The sequence below is a fragment of the Vicia villosa genome, linkage group LG4 (genome assembly GCF_029867415.1).
Source record: "Vicia villosa cultivar HV-30 ecotype Madison, WI linkage group LG4, Vvil1.0, whole genome shotgun sequence".
Taxonomy (NCBI): domain Eukaryota; kingdom Viridiplantae; phylum Streptophyta; class Magnoliopsida; order Fabales; family Fabaceae; genus Vicia; species Vicia villosa.
In genome coordinates, this window is record NC_081183.1 from 134440943 (window position 1) to 134456383 (window position 15441).

At 35.1% G+C, this 15441-nt stretch overlaps 1 protein-coding gene across 1 annotated transcript; it reads left to right on the plus strand.

Annotated features, from left to right (window-relative positions):
- The first annotated feature begins 1378 nt into the window (after positions 1-1378).
- LOC131595259 (uncharacterized) lies at positions 1379-5620 on the plus strand. Its single transcript, XM_058867564.1, has 6 exons — positions 1379-1581; positions 2102-2240; positions 2321-2379; positions 2479-4464; positions 4613-4736; positions 4825-5620. Exons 2-6 carry the CDS (start codon positions 2132-2134, stop codon positions 5484-5486), a joined length of 2940 nt encoding a protein of 979 aa, XP_058723547.1. The 5' UTR covers positions 1379-1581; positions 2102-2131; the 3' UTR covers positions 5487-5620.
- Positions 5621-15441: the final 9821 nt, after the last annotated feature.

Genomic DNA, 15441 nt, shown 5'->3' on the forward strand with positions numbered 1-15441 from the left:
ATCTTACGCACTCGTTCGACCGGTTAACGCATATCCGGTCTTTCTGATAATAGATCGGAATAGATGATTGTCATTCCGGGATGGTTTTCGCACGCCATAGTAAAAACATTTATAAATTATAATTTTTGTAAGAAAATTTCATTTGCGATCTATTCACCCCGTCTAAATTATAGTCTATCGTCCAACATGGTTAACTATTAACATTAGAGGGAAAGTATTGGAATGTGTGGATTATCGATTCTTTTGATCTATGTTTGTTAGATTGTGGTTGCTTTGTTTTGTTGTTTTTTTTTATACTTTGGTTTGAGTACCCTCATACTCTTATTATTCAATTATAAAAAAATAATTTATCTAATATAACCTTATACGCTATCATCTATTTCATTACCAAATGAAATTTTGAGCTAATTTTTTTAATTAGAATTATTTAGATTGATTGAAAGATTATATTAAATTTTATTAATTCAAATCAAACATTAAAATGAATTATTGATTATAAGTCTTAATCATAATTTTAGTCCTATTATTATTATTTTTATGGATTTTAATCCCTCCATTTTAAAATCTAAAATTTTAATTTCTCTATTTTTCTTTTTTAAAAATTTTAGTCCCCTGCAAATTCGAAGGCAAAACTCACATTGATGACGTATTAGTGTTAGTTCAACACTGAACTATTCAAAAAAACTATTTTTATTTAAAATTTATGTTGAACATGTCATCAATGTAAGCTCATTGTCATCAAAAATTGCCTTCAAATTTGTAGCGGGATCAAAATCCTCAAAAAAACTAGAATAAAATCACTAAAATTTCAGATTTTAAAATAGGAGGATTTAAACCCAAATAATAATAAAAAAAAATAGAGGAACCAAAATTGCAACTAAACCTAATTATAAAAAAGAATTTTATTATAAAATTTAATAAACTAAAATAAAAAATTAATTTTTCATATTTCATATTTATACAAAAATATCATTCATCTTTCTTTACCATTAATGTCATTAGGTAAAAGAAGAATAAATTAGTAATTAAAAGTATTTAAATAAAGAAAGAAATTGGAAAAACAAAAGTCTACTACCTTATTTGAATGATGAGGAACTCGAAAGGACATTACACGTGTCACAGACCAATTGGCCAAATAGCCAACCAAATACAAGGAAAGAAGTGACGTTATGAAGCTCCTTCGGACCACACTTTTCTCTGTTTGGAATTTGAATTCCTATCCCTCTCTAGAGAGACGTTGTAAACTCTTCCCAATTTTATAATCCAAACAAACCTATATATTTTCAAATAAAAGCGTTTTTTCAATTATTATAGATTATTATTATTATTATTTCTCTATTTTATTTTTCTCTCTCTCTCTCTCTCCATTTATTAATCTTTCAAACGGTTGTCTATCTCTCTCTATTCCCCAAAATTTGATTCAGTTTTTTTCTCTTCAACTTCAAACAACCTCAATTCAATTGTCTTTCTTTTGTTCTGAAAAGAAAACAACATAAAACAATGTTTTTTTGGTGGGTGCTATATACTTCTCTTTCACCATACTCAAATGAATAACTAGCTGACCCATCTCATTCTTTCAACGTAAGTCTTCACTCTAATGTTAAAGTTTGAATCTTTTCTTCTTTTCCTTTAATGGGTTCTTTCCGTTTGCTTCTTCATTTTTTGAATTTCGTTTTCACTTTCCACTTTATTGGTGCTACATTGCTATCACCTGTGTTATTTTTAGTGTTCTGATTAGGTTGAAGTTTGAATTTTTTTTGGTTTTTTTATTCATTAGTTGTTTGGTTGATGAATAAAACCTTTGCTTGATCCTCAACATTGTAGTTTAGTTAGCTTACTCTTGTAATTAGGATTACAACATGTTTGATTTCAGCTTAAATTTATGCTATGGAGCTTTAGATTTGTGTACTTGATTAGTGGAATCAAGGGCTGTGTGTATTTGCTATTGATTTGGAATGTGAGACTCTATTGTTGCTTAATTGGTTCTCTCAAAGGAGATTTAAGTGAAGATTGTAAGGGGTGGATCTTAGGTTTTTCTCAGTAGTTAAGCAAACTTTTGTTAATTGTATTGAGTTGATTTTCTTGGTTTATGTTGCATCAGTTTGTGGTTTACTGAGTTCTGCTTAAAAAAATGGGAGTTGAGAAAGAAGGGACTAGAGGTGGAGGTAGTTTTTTCCACTTATTTGATTGGACCTCGAAATCGCGCAAGAAATTATTTGCATCCAAGTCAGATTTACCAGGTACATCTCTTGTCAATTGTATTATTGTTTAGTTTGTTTTATCTTTTGTTGTTGCTGAATTTTTCTTCATCATTTTGTAGAGTCTTTGAAACAGGAAAGAAAATCCAACCACAATGGGGCTATGAGACATTCCTATCTGGTTATCTTCAGTTTCAACTGCTAATTACTTGCTAATTATTGCTAATTATCTTCAGTTTTTGTTGTGAAACTTTCTAATTACTTGCTTAAATTCTTCTAGGTGGATGAAGACGAAAATGGCGTAGGGGAATTTGTTAGAGGAAGTTGTGATCATAGTTATGCTTCATCTGTTACAAGTGATGAAACATCTGGAACAAGAGCTCCAAATGTAGTTGCGAGGCTTATGGGATTGGATTCTTTGCCTACTTCCGGTTTCTCTGATCCCTACGCTTCTCCATATTTTGATACCAGATCCCTTCAAGATGATTCTCAGTTCCTTGGGAAAAATCACGAGGAATTGAGAATCTTGAAGGGGTCTGGTATAATGGAGGCTCCGCCTCAGAGGACAATTATTAGGCCAATTGAGAAGTTCCAGAAAGAAGTATTACCTCCGAAATCAGCTAAATCGATTCCTGTTACACACCATAAACTTTTGTCTCCTATTAAGAATCCTGGCTTTGTTTCGTCCAACAATGCTGCTTATATAATGGAGGCTGCTGCGAGAATTATCGAACCTGGATCCTCCCAAGCGAAGGCTAAAGCACATATGGCATCATCAACAGTCTCACTGAGGGTAAAAGATCTTAGAGATAAGTTAGATTCTTCGCAAAAAGGACCTCTAATTGGGACATCTTCCGTAGCTTTTAGGACTCGAGAGCTAAAAGAAAGAAGAGACATTTCTCAAAGAACAAGCAGGGTTTCAGAACCTTCGCAAAGGTCATCATCATCAGTCGAGTTGAATGCTGCGAAGTATTTAAAGGGACAATCTTTGAACAGAAGCTGGAATGGAACTGCGGAAACGTCCGTCAAGTCTCCTACATATGCAGAAGATTCTTCTTTGAAGAATAAGGGGAAATCTGCTTCTTTGAACAGAAGCTGGGATAGAACTGCGGAAACGTCCGTTAAGTCTCCTACTCACGCTGAAGAAGATTCTTCTTTGAAGAATAAGGGGAAATCGGCTTCTTTACACAGAAGCTGGGATGGAACTGCCGAAACATCAGTTAAGTCTCCTACACATGCAGAAGAAGAATCTTCTTTGAAGAATAAGGGGAAATCTGTTTCGCTTGCAATCCAAGCAAAGGTGAATGTTCAAAGAAGGGAAGGCTTGAGTTCTACCGGTGGCAGAAGTTTGATAAACCAAAAAGAGCATCTCGACACGAAATCAAATCAGCCACCTAAGGCAAATGCTCCGAAAAATTTGCATAGGAAATCTTCTGGCCAGAACTCTTCTAATATTCTCAGGCAGAATAATCTGAAACAGAACCATTCAATGGATATGAACGACAAATCATTACCATCTAAGCCATTGGTTTCCAACTCACAAGGTAGAAAAGTTACGGCTGGAGATTCTTCTTACGGACGGCATAGAAGTTCTAATGGTAAATCCACCGCAAAATCTAAAACCGGATTGAAAAAGTCAGCTGTGGAAGTGACGGATAGTGAAAACGAAATTCTATACACCCGCACAAACAATTTTCCTAGAAAGAAAAGGACTACAGACAAGGACTGGAATGATAGAGTTGTGGATAATTTGTTCATCGACAAAACTCCAAAGCCTGTTAAGCCTGAAGAAGTGAAAAAGAAAGACATGGATGTAATTTCCTTCACATTTACCACACCATTAACAAGGAGCAGCAATCCAGGTTTCGAGACACCTCGACAAAGTGGAAAGAATACTCATGATCTTTCATTGGATCAACGCATTAAAAGAGTGTTGCTCGACGCAGACAGTTCGAGGTCTCCAATAGGATATAATGTAATTGGTGGTGATGCCTTAGGAATACTTTTGGAACAGAAATTGAGGGAATTGACAAGTGGAGTTGAAAACTCATCTTCCAGTGATGTTTCTAAAGTGAGGCAAATTTCCAATTCTGCACCAATGTCAAATGATCAAGCAACAAACTTTAATATAGTAAACCTCAATCCAAAATTGCAGCTGAAGAAAGACCAAGATATGTCATTTTCGGACAGTCTAAGCAGTGGCCGTGGCTCTAACACATCCTTCACCAATCATCCAGAATCATCATTGAAACAACATAAATCATGGGTATGTCGCATTCTTTTAATCTTTTTGTTGCCTAATTTTTATATAAGTTACTATCTCTGTAGTTATATATGTTACAATTGGTTCAACGAAAAACAATTAGCACTTTCGTTTATGCAAATGTCCTGCTCTAACTCAAAGATGTTTGCAGGGTGATGAGATGGAAACACTGTCATCCAATTGCCGACAACCAAGTCCTGTTTCAGTTCTTGAACCGTCTTTTTCAATCGAAAGTTGTGAATCCTCGATGAGCATGGACGTTACTAGTACCGAAGGTAGTTATTATTCTTGAAATATGACCAATTTTTTTGGTTATTTAATATAACCATACACGAGTGGTAAATATTATGTCTATACTTTCAGGAAGCAAGATGTTTTCATCTAATCAAGCTCAGGAGATCCATGGCTTTAACTTTTCGAGGAAATTCTATCCTAGTGAATCCGATGCAGAGTTATCTGATTCAGCTTCTTCAACCTCAACCAGGACTATGATAAAGAAGCACGCGGATACATTTTCGATGAAGTTTGGAAGATCATCAAGTACATGGGAGCTAGAATATGTGAAAGAGATACTATGCAATGTTGAGTTGATGTATATAGATTTTTCCCTCGGCCGATCACGCGAGGTTGTGAACTCTCATTTGTTCAATCAGTTGGAAAGCCGAAAGGGAGGTTACAAGAGCGACGATGAATCGAGGATAGAAAGGAAGGTTATATTCGATATTGTGAGTGAATGTTTGGATTTGAGATGCAGGAGTTATGTAGGAGGAGGATACAGAATGTGGACTAAAGGGTTTGAAATGGTGAGGAAAGATTGGTTGGCAAAAGATGTGTACAAGGAGATTTTGGGGTTGAGAGGGATGAGAGATTCAATGGTGGATGAACTTGTGGACAAGGATATGAGTAGCCAATATGGGAAGTGGTTGGATTATGAGGTTGATGCTTTTGAATTTGGTGAAGAAGTTGTGGATCAGATTTTTGATTCTTTGGTTGATGATGTTGTCGATGAAATGTTGCAAGTTTAAACACTTTGGTTATTGATTTTCTGGCTGTTTGGTTGAAATTGAAATCATTGTTGTTGTTCTCTTATTGATTCATTCATGGAAGTTGTACTATTATCAAGAATTTATAAATATAGTTTTTTTGTTCTTGGTGATTATAGGTATTTTCTACATGTGGTATCAATATAGTATAGTTAATCAGTGTAGTTAATTATTTATCATTTACTTAATAATATATCATTAAATGAACGAGTGACCATGTTCAAAAAATTTGATCCTTCTGCTGGGCTTTCCTTGGGCCTAGTACTTTCTAAAGAATTTGAAAATTATATTCTCGAATTGAATTGATTGTTTATATTATGGACTTTTTTTTTTTTTGAATTGTTTATATTATGGACTTGAATTGATTATATTCTTAAATTATTTGTTTATCTACTATGAGAATTCAAGATGCCACACTAGCACTCATTAATTTTTTCAGGACATTCTTTAAGCATATTAAAACAAAAAAAATATTTTTTTTATAAAAATTAATATTTCAATTTCTAATGCATTTTCAATACATTAAATACACGTATTTTTAAAAAAATTTACTACTTTAATTACTTAAAGAGTGCCCTAATGACACTTGTTAGCATTTCTTTTTTTTTTCAATACCAAAAATACTCCTTATAAACAAAATTTCAGTACCATAATGAAAATTTTTGGTATCAATAAAATTTTCGGTAGTTCATTTAGAATTTTGGTATGTTATAAATATTTCAGAAATTTCAAAATTTACCATTCTATACCAGAAATTTAGTTGAAAGGTGAAATTTTTGGTAGTGTATAGAGTCAAATTTTTTTTAACGATCAGATTTTGCCGACAATTTTGTAGGGCTGTGATTTTATCGACAATTTTGTGTGGTCTAGAATGAATCCATGGTGGTATAAATAGGGACATATGTTATAGAGAAAGACATCTCAAAAAATGCATCTTCCTCAATTTCTGATTAAGACAAAAGTGTATTTCAACGGAAACAATCTTTCTGTTGAGTTCAAGCTTCCGAATGGCGCCTCATCTCATGCCAACTTGACAAATAAGTTGAATGAATTGTTGTCGGATATCGAGAACAGAAGGGTGAGAAAGATCGAGTTTCATGAAGATTGATAATAATGGAAGGGTGAAATGCAACCTGATTGAGTTGAAGACCGATAAAGACGTGACAGACGACCATGTGGAAATCATTTCTCCGTAGGATAACTAAGAGGCCGATAAAGTTTAATGCATAAATTTCAAGATCTGTCGATGACCTAATGAAGATGTTGAAGCGTTCAGAATTATCTGGTAGTACCTAGGTTTTCATGTTTAGTTATTTTTAATTTTGGGGTTGAGAGGGATCAGAGATTTAATGGTAGATGAACTTGTGGACAGGGATATGAGTAACCAATATGGAAAATGGTTGGATTATGAGGTTGATGCTTTTGAATTTGGTGAAGAAGTTGTAGGTCAAGTTTTTTATTCTTTGGTTGATAATATTGTCTATGAAATGCTACAAGTTTAAACTAAACACTTTGATTATTGATTTATGGCTGTTTGGTTGAAATTGAAATCATCGTTGCTGTTCTCTTATTGATTCATTCATAGAAGTTGTATTATTATCAAGAATTTATAAAATATAGTTTTTTTTGTTCTTTGTGATTATAGGTAATTTCTACATTATATAGTTAATTATTGTTGAGATTGTAATTCCTTGTGTCGAACTAGGTTGCTCGATAGACGAAAAAAGGTTTTGTCGAAATAGTCTAGCTTAGTATGTGTTAAAATGTCGAAGGAGTTGCCTCGACAGATATTTCGACTTAGATATAATTTTGTAGTGTTAGCAGAATTAGGTATTTTGGGCTTTTGTGTTTTGGGCTTTGACTTATGGAGAAAGCAACCTAAAACTATAAATAGAGGGAGTAACCCCTATTTCGTATCCACTTACATTCATAGAATTTTGCAGTTGCAAAAGGAATAATGTTTTTCACAGTTTATGGGCAGAGAGAAACTCAGCAGAAGAGGTGGTCGAAATCAGTAAGAAGGAAGCTGGTCGAATCAGAGAAATCCCTCGTACCAAAGCTGTAACACCCTTCTAAACCCCGAGGCAATTAAATAAATATCTCAGAGTACATGAAACAAGGGTGCCACAATTCAATTTAAAAACAAACATCATACGTCATAACTCATAATTCATCATAACTCATAATTCAACACAGCGGAAATTCAACATTCGGATGAGTATAACATCTTTAATACTACATCCCAAAATAAAAAAAAAGACCATAAAAAATAGAGTTATTAAAACATGAACCCTAAGCTAACGTTCCCCAGTGTTACAGTTGTCAGAGCATGACACTTGATGCTAAACTAACACACTAACTCATGAGCTAATCCTCACCAAGTCGAAAGCCGCTATCTTCAATATGAAAATGATAACATGTAAGGGTGAGTTTCATTCACGATTAACAAATATTATTGCATCATAAAAAATAACACCTCATAGTTATATTATTCACTCAATTTCATCATATTCAGATTATCAGGAAACATCCATCACTTACACAAACACCAACAAGATATATCATTTAAACACACATCATACTCATCAATCAAGTCACAACGAATCATGCATATGTAATGAACTGACACTATTCATGTGGTACTAATCATCATCAATGGGAATAACCCACCAACCGATCTATCATCATCCAGATACGGCCTTGCCAGCATAAATTCCGCACAATGGGAATTATGCCCTTCACTGAATCCACACCTCATTCGGATTCAGCCCGCAAACATATGATTATGAATGAATGCAAACATATGATTATGAATGAATGCAAACATATATGTCCAACCTTTCCACCAAGGAATTTAAACGGTAAACTGTCAATACTGCAGGACAGAAAAGTAGAGGCTGCATTCAAGAGCAAATATCCCACCTGAATACCATAAATCTTGCTTTTATGAAATAATTTCTTCAAACCAGACATCATCTCACAGCCCCGTAAAGTAGTTGTAATTCTCCACATATTTTCAGAACAACCATGTGCCATGATTATAGTGTCGTCCGCGAACTGCATCAGACTTTTATATATATTTTTTATTTATGTGTTTTTCCATTAAAAAAACTCTTTTGATGACCATGTGCTATGGACTTACTTTTAGTTGTTTATTTAATTAACAATTGCTAAGTATTAGAATCTCAAGATTTATACAAGTGTTTATAAAAGATGTGTTAGAAAAAATCAATTTCAATCGAATGGATTGAGGCTAGAGTTGTGAACTAAATCACTTTCCTTAAAATTATTTCAAGCACTCTCAATAAGTCTTAGAGTTGGAATGCAGGAATACCCAGGACAATTTAGCCTTTTATCGAGTTTGCGTAAGACTGACGAAAACTCGGATGTATCGAAGAGTATCTGGAATTTTAGTGAATATGATAGGCTTATTAGATATATTTTTCTGAATCCAGAATGTTCAATTTATAGGCTTGTAATACGGTGAACTGACTTTTATAATCGAAATGTCGCGGTTAAGCATGAGTCGCCACCGACTTTTATTTTATCCAATTTTAGGAAAGGCTAAAAGAACAGGAAAAGACCTTTTAAAAAGATTTTGAGTTCGGGGGGTAATTTATGCAAAGGGAAGGTGTAAGGCACCCTTTGCATCCATGGTTTTCCATGGGCTCTTAATTGCTTTGCTTGCTCGTTTGTTTTTTTTTAAAAAAGGTAGATGAAAGAAAAAAGTGGACTTTAGCTCGTAAATGAGCGTAGCCAGTTTTCGAAGAATTGTGAGAAAGAATATTAAAGATGAGCATTGCAAGGCAATTAGGGGCAATTACCTTAAACTCAGATGATATGTCTCTTTTTAGCCTTTCAGAATGAAAGGGTCTATCCTTGCCATAAGAGGGCAGGAAGCCTTTCGTTTGGAGGTTGAAGGGTCATCGAGATATCGTTCACCCAAAGACTGACCCATGCCATAGAGGGGCAGGTAGTCTAAGGGGAAGGATCAGAATAAGCCTTTTCGTAGGCAGCCAGAAGATACCTCAGCCTTTTTCCGTAGGCAACTTCCGAGGGTCGAGGTCATATTTGTGTATCGAAGGCAGCATCATTTAGGGTCGTATGACCTTTAATTATCGAGGCAGCATGGCTGAGGTATCCTCAAATTCGAGGGACATGGCTTATTCTGCAAAAAAACACAAAGGCAACAGGCAACAAGGCAACAGAGGGGTTACCCCAAAAGTGTGCGTGTGTGCAACAATCACGTGGTTAATTCAATATATTATCTTGTATTTAGTTATTCTATGTCAATTACAATCTTGCACTCCCTAAATTACTAACCACGCAGTTATAAAGCAATAAAGGGGAGGGGGGAAGTGAAACCAGCGGATCCCCCAACAGGATTTGGCACAAGTAATAATAATAAAAGGCATAAAATAAAAATAGGGTTTAGGGTTACCAACACCGTAGATTTGGCAATTGACAAACCCTGAAAATTGGAAAAGAAAGAATAAACAGAGGGGGTGAGTGCATTATCGGTTCAGAAGCAATCATAGTTAACCCTAATCAATAAAATAACAATAAAAGAAAATGGGTAAAAGAAACTTAGCTTCGATTGACGAAGGTTGATAGTCGGAGGTAGCCTGAAGCATTGACTCTGACCATCTGAGAATTGACAGAAGATATAAGTGTAGGAGAAATTCTATTGACGAGGGCACTAAACCATAATTAAAAAATAAGGCGAATAAATATTTAAATAAAAGAGGTTAAGACTTAGCTTCGTATTTGACGTGGCGCGTAGTCGGAAAGCTTTTGAAAAGTAACCCTGAAAAGAGGCATAGAGAAAGAGGAAGATTTTTCAGTGTAGGGTTATTCCTCGTAAACCCTTATTAGGGCACAAGTTAACCCTGGTTAATAGAATAAATAAAATCGGATTAATTAATTATTGGGTTTCAACCTAATTAATTAAATTGATGAAAATAAAATTTCGATAAAATCCTGACCCTAATATAATTTTTCAATCAAATAGGATGATTAATCAATCAAATGAGTAATTTTAAATGGATTAACTTAATTAAAAATAAATAAAATCAATTATCTTTAATGAAAAAAATACCTATCTTATTTGTAATTAGACAAAGAGAAAATTATTCCTTAACAAAAAAAAAAGTTTATATAATAAATAACAAAATATGTGATAAAGAAAAGAAAATAAATAAAAAAAAATAAAAAAAAACAAGAAAGAGGACTCAGCTGGAATTGTGTGAGGTGTGTTTATGAAGGTCCATGGTGCATACTCATATCTGAGAGCGTTGGATCAGAATTGAAATAGATCTAATGGCTGGATATCTGCCAGCGTAACGTGCGCATGCGTGAGAAGAGGAGTGCTGGATCTGAAAGGAGAGATAAACAGAAAAACACACAAAAATATATGTCCCAGGCAAGGTTCGAACCAACACACACTTTTGCACTTAAGACTTTGGTCCACGCTCGCTACCGCTACACCATGGTTTTTTCGCTGTTAACCTTACCAATCAAAATTAAGATATAACAAATTAACTAGGATAAAAATTCAAATGTAATTCAAGCGCCATCACTGTTCATCTTCTCCGGTGTTCCGAATTCACCACCTGCGTTCTATCTTCGAATTTGCTACGAACCCACTCGTAGGCAATTCCTGCAAACACCAGTACCATCATACATGCCTACTAAACATCGAATAACAACCCAGATTCATTACACGCGACCCTAAGAACAATATAGCACCGTCAATTTGAACTAATTTCGCCCCTAATACAGAAACCCCAATTCATAAATTAAGAACCCTAGCAATGGTGTTTGGTCCATATCAGCATGTAAACGCAATTAATCTTGCATGAATACTCATGGAATCACGATAAACATTATTATGCAATCAAATTTCGTTTATGATGCGTAAATAGACGTAATCGAAATCAAAGAAATTCAAGCAAACCGTTGACGCGTGGGTGGCAGTTCTGCGCGCGAGCAAGCTTGGAGGCGATTCAGCTAACTTCAGGGAACCCCTAAGGATGGATTGAAGTCTTCAAATGTCCTTGAATTGGTCTCCAAAACAGAAAACGCACTTGACTTATTCTTACACTTTTGCCAGTTTGGTTGGAACTCCTGGAGGCCGAAAACCAACCCCTAATCATGTAGAAAGCTTGTCTATATATAGGAGAACAAATTAGGGTGATCAAATTGTGTTAAATCCTCACAAACTTATGAGATTTGATTTGATTTTCTTGGACGAATCTTTTTGGTGCAAATCTTGCTATTTTTGACAAATATTGTATTTTATCATTCCAATCATCTCTTGGCTAATTAGGGAATATATTTAATTGATTTTTTTGACTTAAAATCAAAGCAAATCCAATTTCTCATTTATTTTATTAGTTTATATAATTAATTTATGATTAAAATGACTAAAAACCATAAAAATAATTAATAAAATAATAAAATAAAAAAAGCTCTTGTTTTGGGGCGTGCATGGGCCTACGATAAAGATTGGATGAAAAGAATATAGGCCCATTTGGGAATATTTGAAGTTTTGGACCTTTTTCTTTCATGTATACCCTTGAAAATATGTGAACTTGTGCACCTCGCCATTTCCTCATATTTCAATATTTTTCCAAGTTCTTGGATTTTTTAGAAACCTTAGAGAGTCCTCCAACCAGTGTTTTTGGTCTCATATCAAAATGATTTTCCATCAGAGCGACAAAACCCTAGTTTCTTGAACATTGTGTAGGAGGGATGTCTTTGAGCCATGTGACTTGATTTGAATTTGAAGGAGAGAAATAGTTTGGGCAAATTTTGGGGTATGACAGCTGCCCCTGTTCAATTATCTTAAACCTGAAGATGTAGAATGGTTTGTATGTCAGTCGGTATCTGAAGGTAGAAGAGGATTGAACACTAGAATGCCCAGAAATTTGCCCTCGCTGAAGCAGGGACTTTTGTCGGAGATGGGCTTGAAGATGCCATCCAGCAAATCATGCATTAGATTCGGTTTGGAGTGTTTGAGAAGTATTTGTTAGAGATTGATCGTGTTAGCGTTGTTCGTGATGAGAGAAACGGGTCATACATTTAGACCATATCTGTAGAGGAATGTCAGAATGAGTCATACATTGGACCATATCTAAAGAGGAATATCAAAACGAGCCATGCACTAGACCATGTCTGAAGAGAAATAGCAGAACGAGTCGTACATTAGACCATATCTGAGGAGGGATATCAGAACGAGTTATTCATTAAACCATATCTGAAGGTGAATACCAGAACGAGTCATACATCAAACCATATCTGATGGATAATGCCAGAACGAGTCATACATTTAGACCATATCTGACTAAAAATACCGGAACGGGTCGTATATTAGACCATATCTGATTAAAAATACAGGAACGGGTCATACATTAGACCATATCTAATTAGGAATACCGGAACGGGTCATACATTAGACCATATCTGATTAAGAATACCGGAACGAGTCATATATTAGACCATATCTGATAGAGAATGTTTGTTTGTTAGGGTTGATGAGTTATTTGACGAAGTTTTGGAATGTAAAAAGGCTTGTCAGAATGAATCTCCAGCTCGATTATATCTGAGAGGAATGATTGTCGAGGCGGAACCTGAAAACGAAGTATGCAATGTCATGATGCATGTAATGAATGAGATGGGATTCTCAAAGTAAATGAGAAACTTGCATGAAGTGATGTATGCAATGTATGAATATGTTTATGACATATGATATACGAATATGATTTATGTTGTCCTGATTGAGAAAATAAATCTCTATATCCTTGTGATTTTATTGTCCGATCTTGTCTTGAAGATGCTCAACTGGGGATTTATGGTTTCTGCTTGGGGATGATCAGTAGTTTGATGTACCCTGATTTAGAGATATTAATAAACCATGTTGGAGAATAGCAACATGTTGGATGACCGGTAGTGTTGAAGATGTAAGCTCTTTTGGGGAGCCATGTCTTTGTCGGGACGAGAACTTTTGAAGATATCTTCTTAATGATTACTCTGTGGGGATATGATCTTATGACCGTGGCTCTGTGGGGAGATGTGGGTGTCTTGAAAGTTGCCCCCAGTATCATAGTAACTTACTACCTGATTCAGGACACGCCACTGAGTATTGATCAAAATGTTGCACTGGACTTTGCATAGATTTGCCCCAGTTAGCAGGAACTTTGGAAAGATTCGCCTCACGAGGACTTTATGAGATGTTTACTACGGGCGATATGCCCCCAGTAATCATAGGCTCATGACAATGTCTCACGTTGATTGGGGAGTAGCTTTAGATATACTTGGATGCATGCCCCTGATTGTTCGAGCATCCATGAGAGATTCTCGGAATCTTGGCTTGATTGCCCCAGATTGATTGGACAAAACATGTCATGCCCCTTGTATGCGTAAGAGACATGGCTTCTTGGAGTAATTTTGTTTGTCGGGATAACCTTCAGTCATTAGCCATACCCTGTGTAAGTTTATTCTGATGCTAACATTTTGAAATTATGTAGCAGAATATGTTTAATATTGAATTCATGAGATGCAATGCATACGTCTGTCTTGAGTGTTTGAAAAACATTAAAACTGGAGATGTAAAATCATGATATTTATAAAAACATGATGTTTGTAAAAAACAGGATATCAACTTAACATTTGTAGTAAACCTTAAGGAGTCGGGATACCTTTCGGTAACAGTATGCTTTCGAACTAACCATGCTTCAATTAGGACTTTCAAGGGTTGTAACGTGGCTTGGTTCACGGTTTTAAGAAACAAAGGATAAAGGCTCAAAATTTGATTGTACCCACCCCTCTTCGTGATGATCTTCAATCCTAAGCTCAGTTGATTCGTCTTATGCATTCAGGTTCCAAGAGACTTTTGGATTTGCACCTTTGATAATGACGATGGTTCACAAGCAAAGAGAACTTTTGAGATGGCAGACACTTCTTCTTTTTGATAGTCACAACATTGTGTTGTTCAGGAATTTATTGACTTCTCTTTTTTCATCTTTTCGATATCCCTAACTTTTGCCTGAACTGTCTATTTTGAGCTTACAGTCAGCGGGATGCCTTGATTTTTGCCTAAGTCATCTTTTGATTTTTGACTTAGCAGGCTTTTCTTTGTATATATTTTTTCATTTTTTTTCTTTCTTCTGAAAGATATTAACTGCCTTGCTTAATGATTGATGAACCATCATTGGCTTTTGATTGACATCTCCAACACTTCTTTGATGTGTGCGGATGAACGCTTGTAGTTGAAACCTTTGTTGAAAGGTGTACCGAATGATTCTCTTAAAATAGAATGCACAGCCAAATTAACTGAGAACTACCCTACCCCAGGTTATGATCAAGGGTTTTAATTAGTACAAGAAAGAAAACTTCTACTTCTTAGGCTCAAAGGGGTTAACGAGGGATTAACATCCTTATATCTCCACTGTTTAGGAATTGAAACAATGCCTGTACATCGTCAGCATAGTCTGTTCAAAAGCATACTATATGAGGTTGCGGTATCGTTTTCGTCATCCTCCCTCAAAAGGCTTACAGCTTAGCAAGAGTTGAATAAACATAAAACATATGCAAAGTAAATACACAATTTAAAATGAGTGATAACGAAATAACGTACTCAAGACAATCATATGCAATGCACTGATGATACTTATTAAAACAGATAATGTCTATCATAATTCGAATGTTTAAACAAACAGAATAGAAATTGCAAATGAAAGTAAATCTAATGATCTAAAAAGTTCATCCTTCTAGCCATCCATAGCATTATCAATCTTGTTGTGATTAGGCATGGGAGCAGTGATCACATTAGGAGTTGCAGGGGTGTCGAACTCAATTTCGCCAGCGTCGATCATATCTTGGATCTTGTTCTTCAACGGCCAACAATTCTCTGTGTCATGCCCAATACTATCAGAGT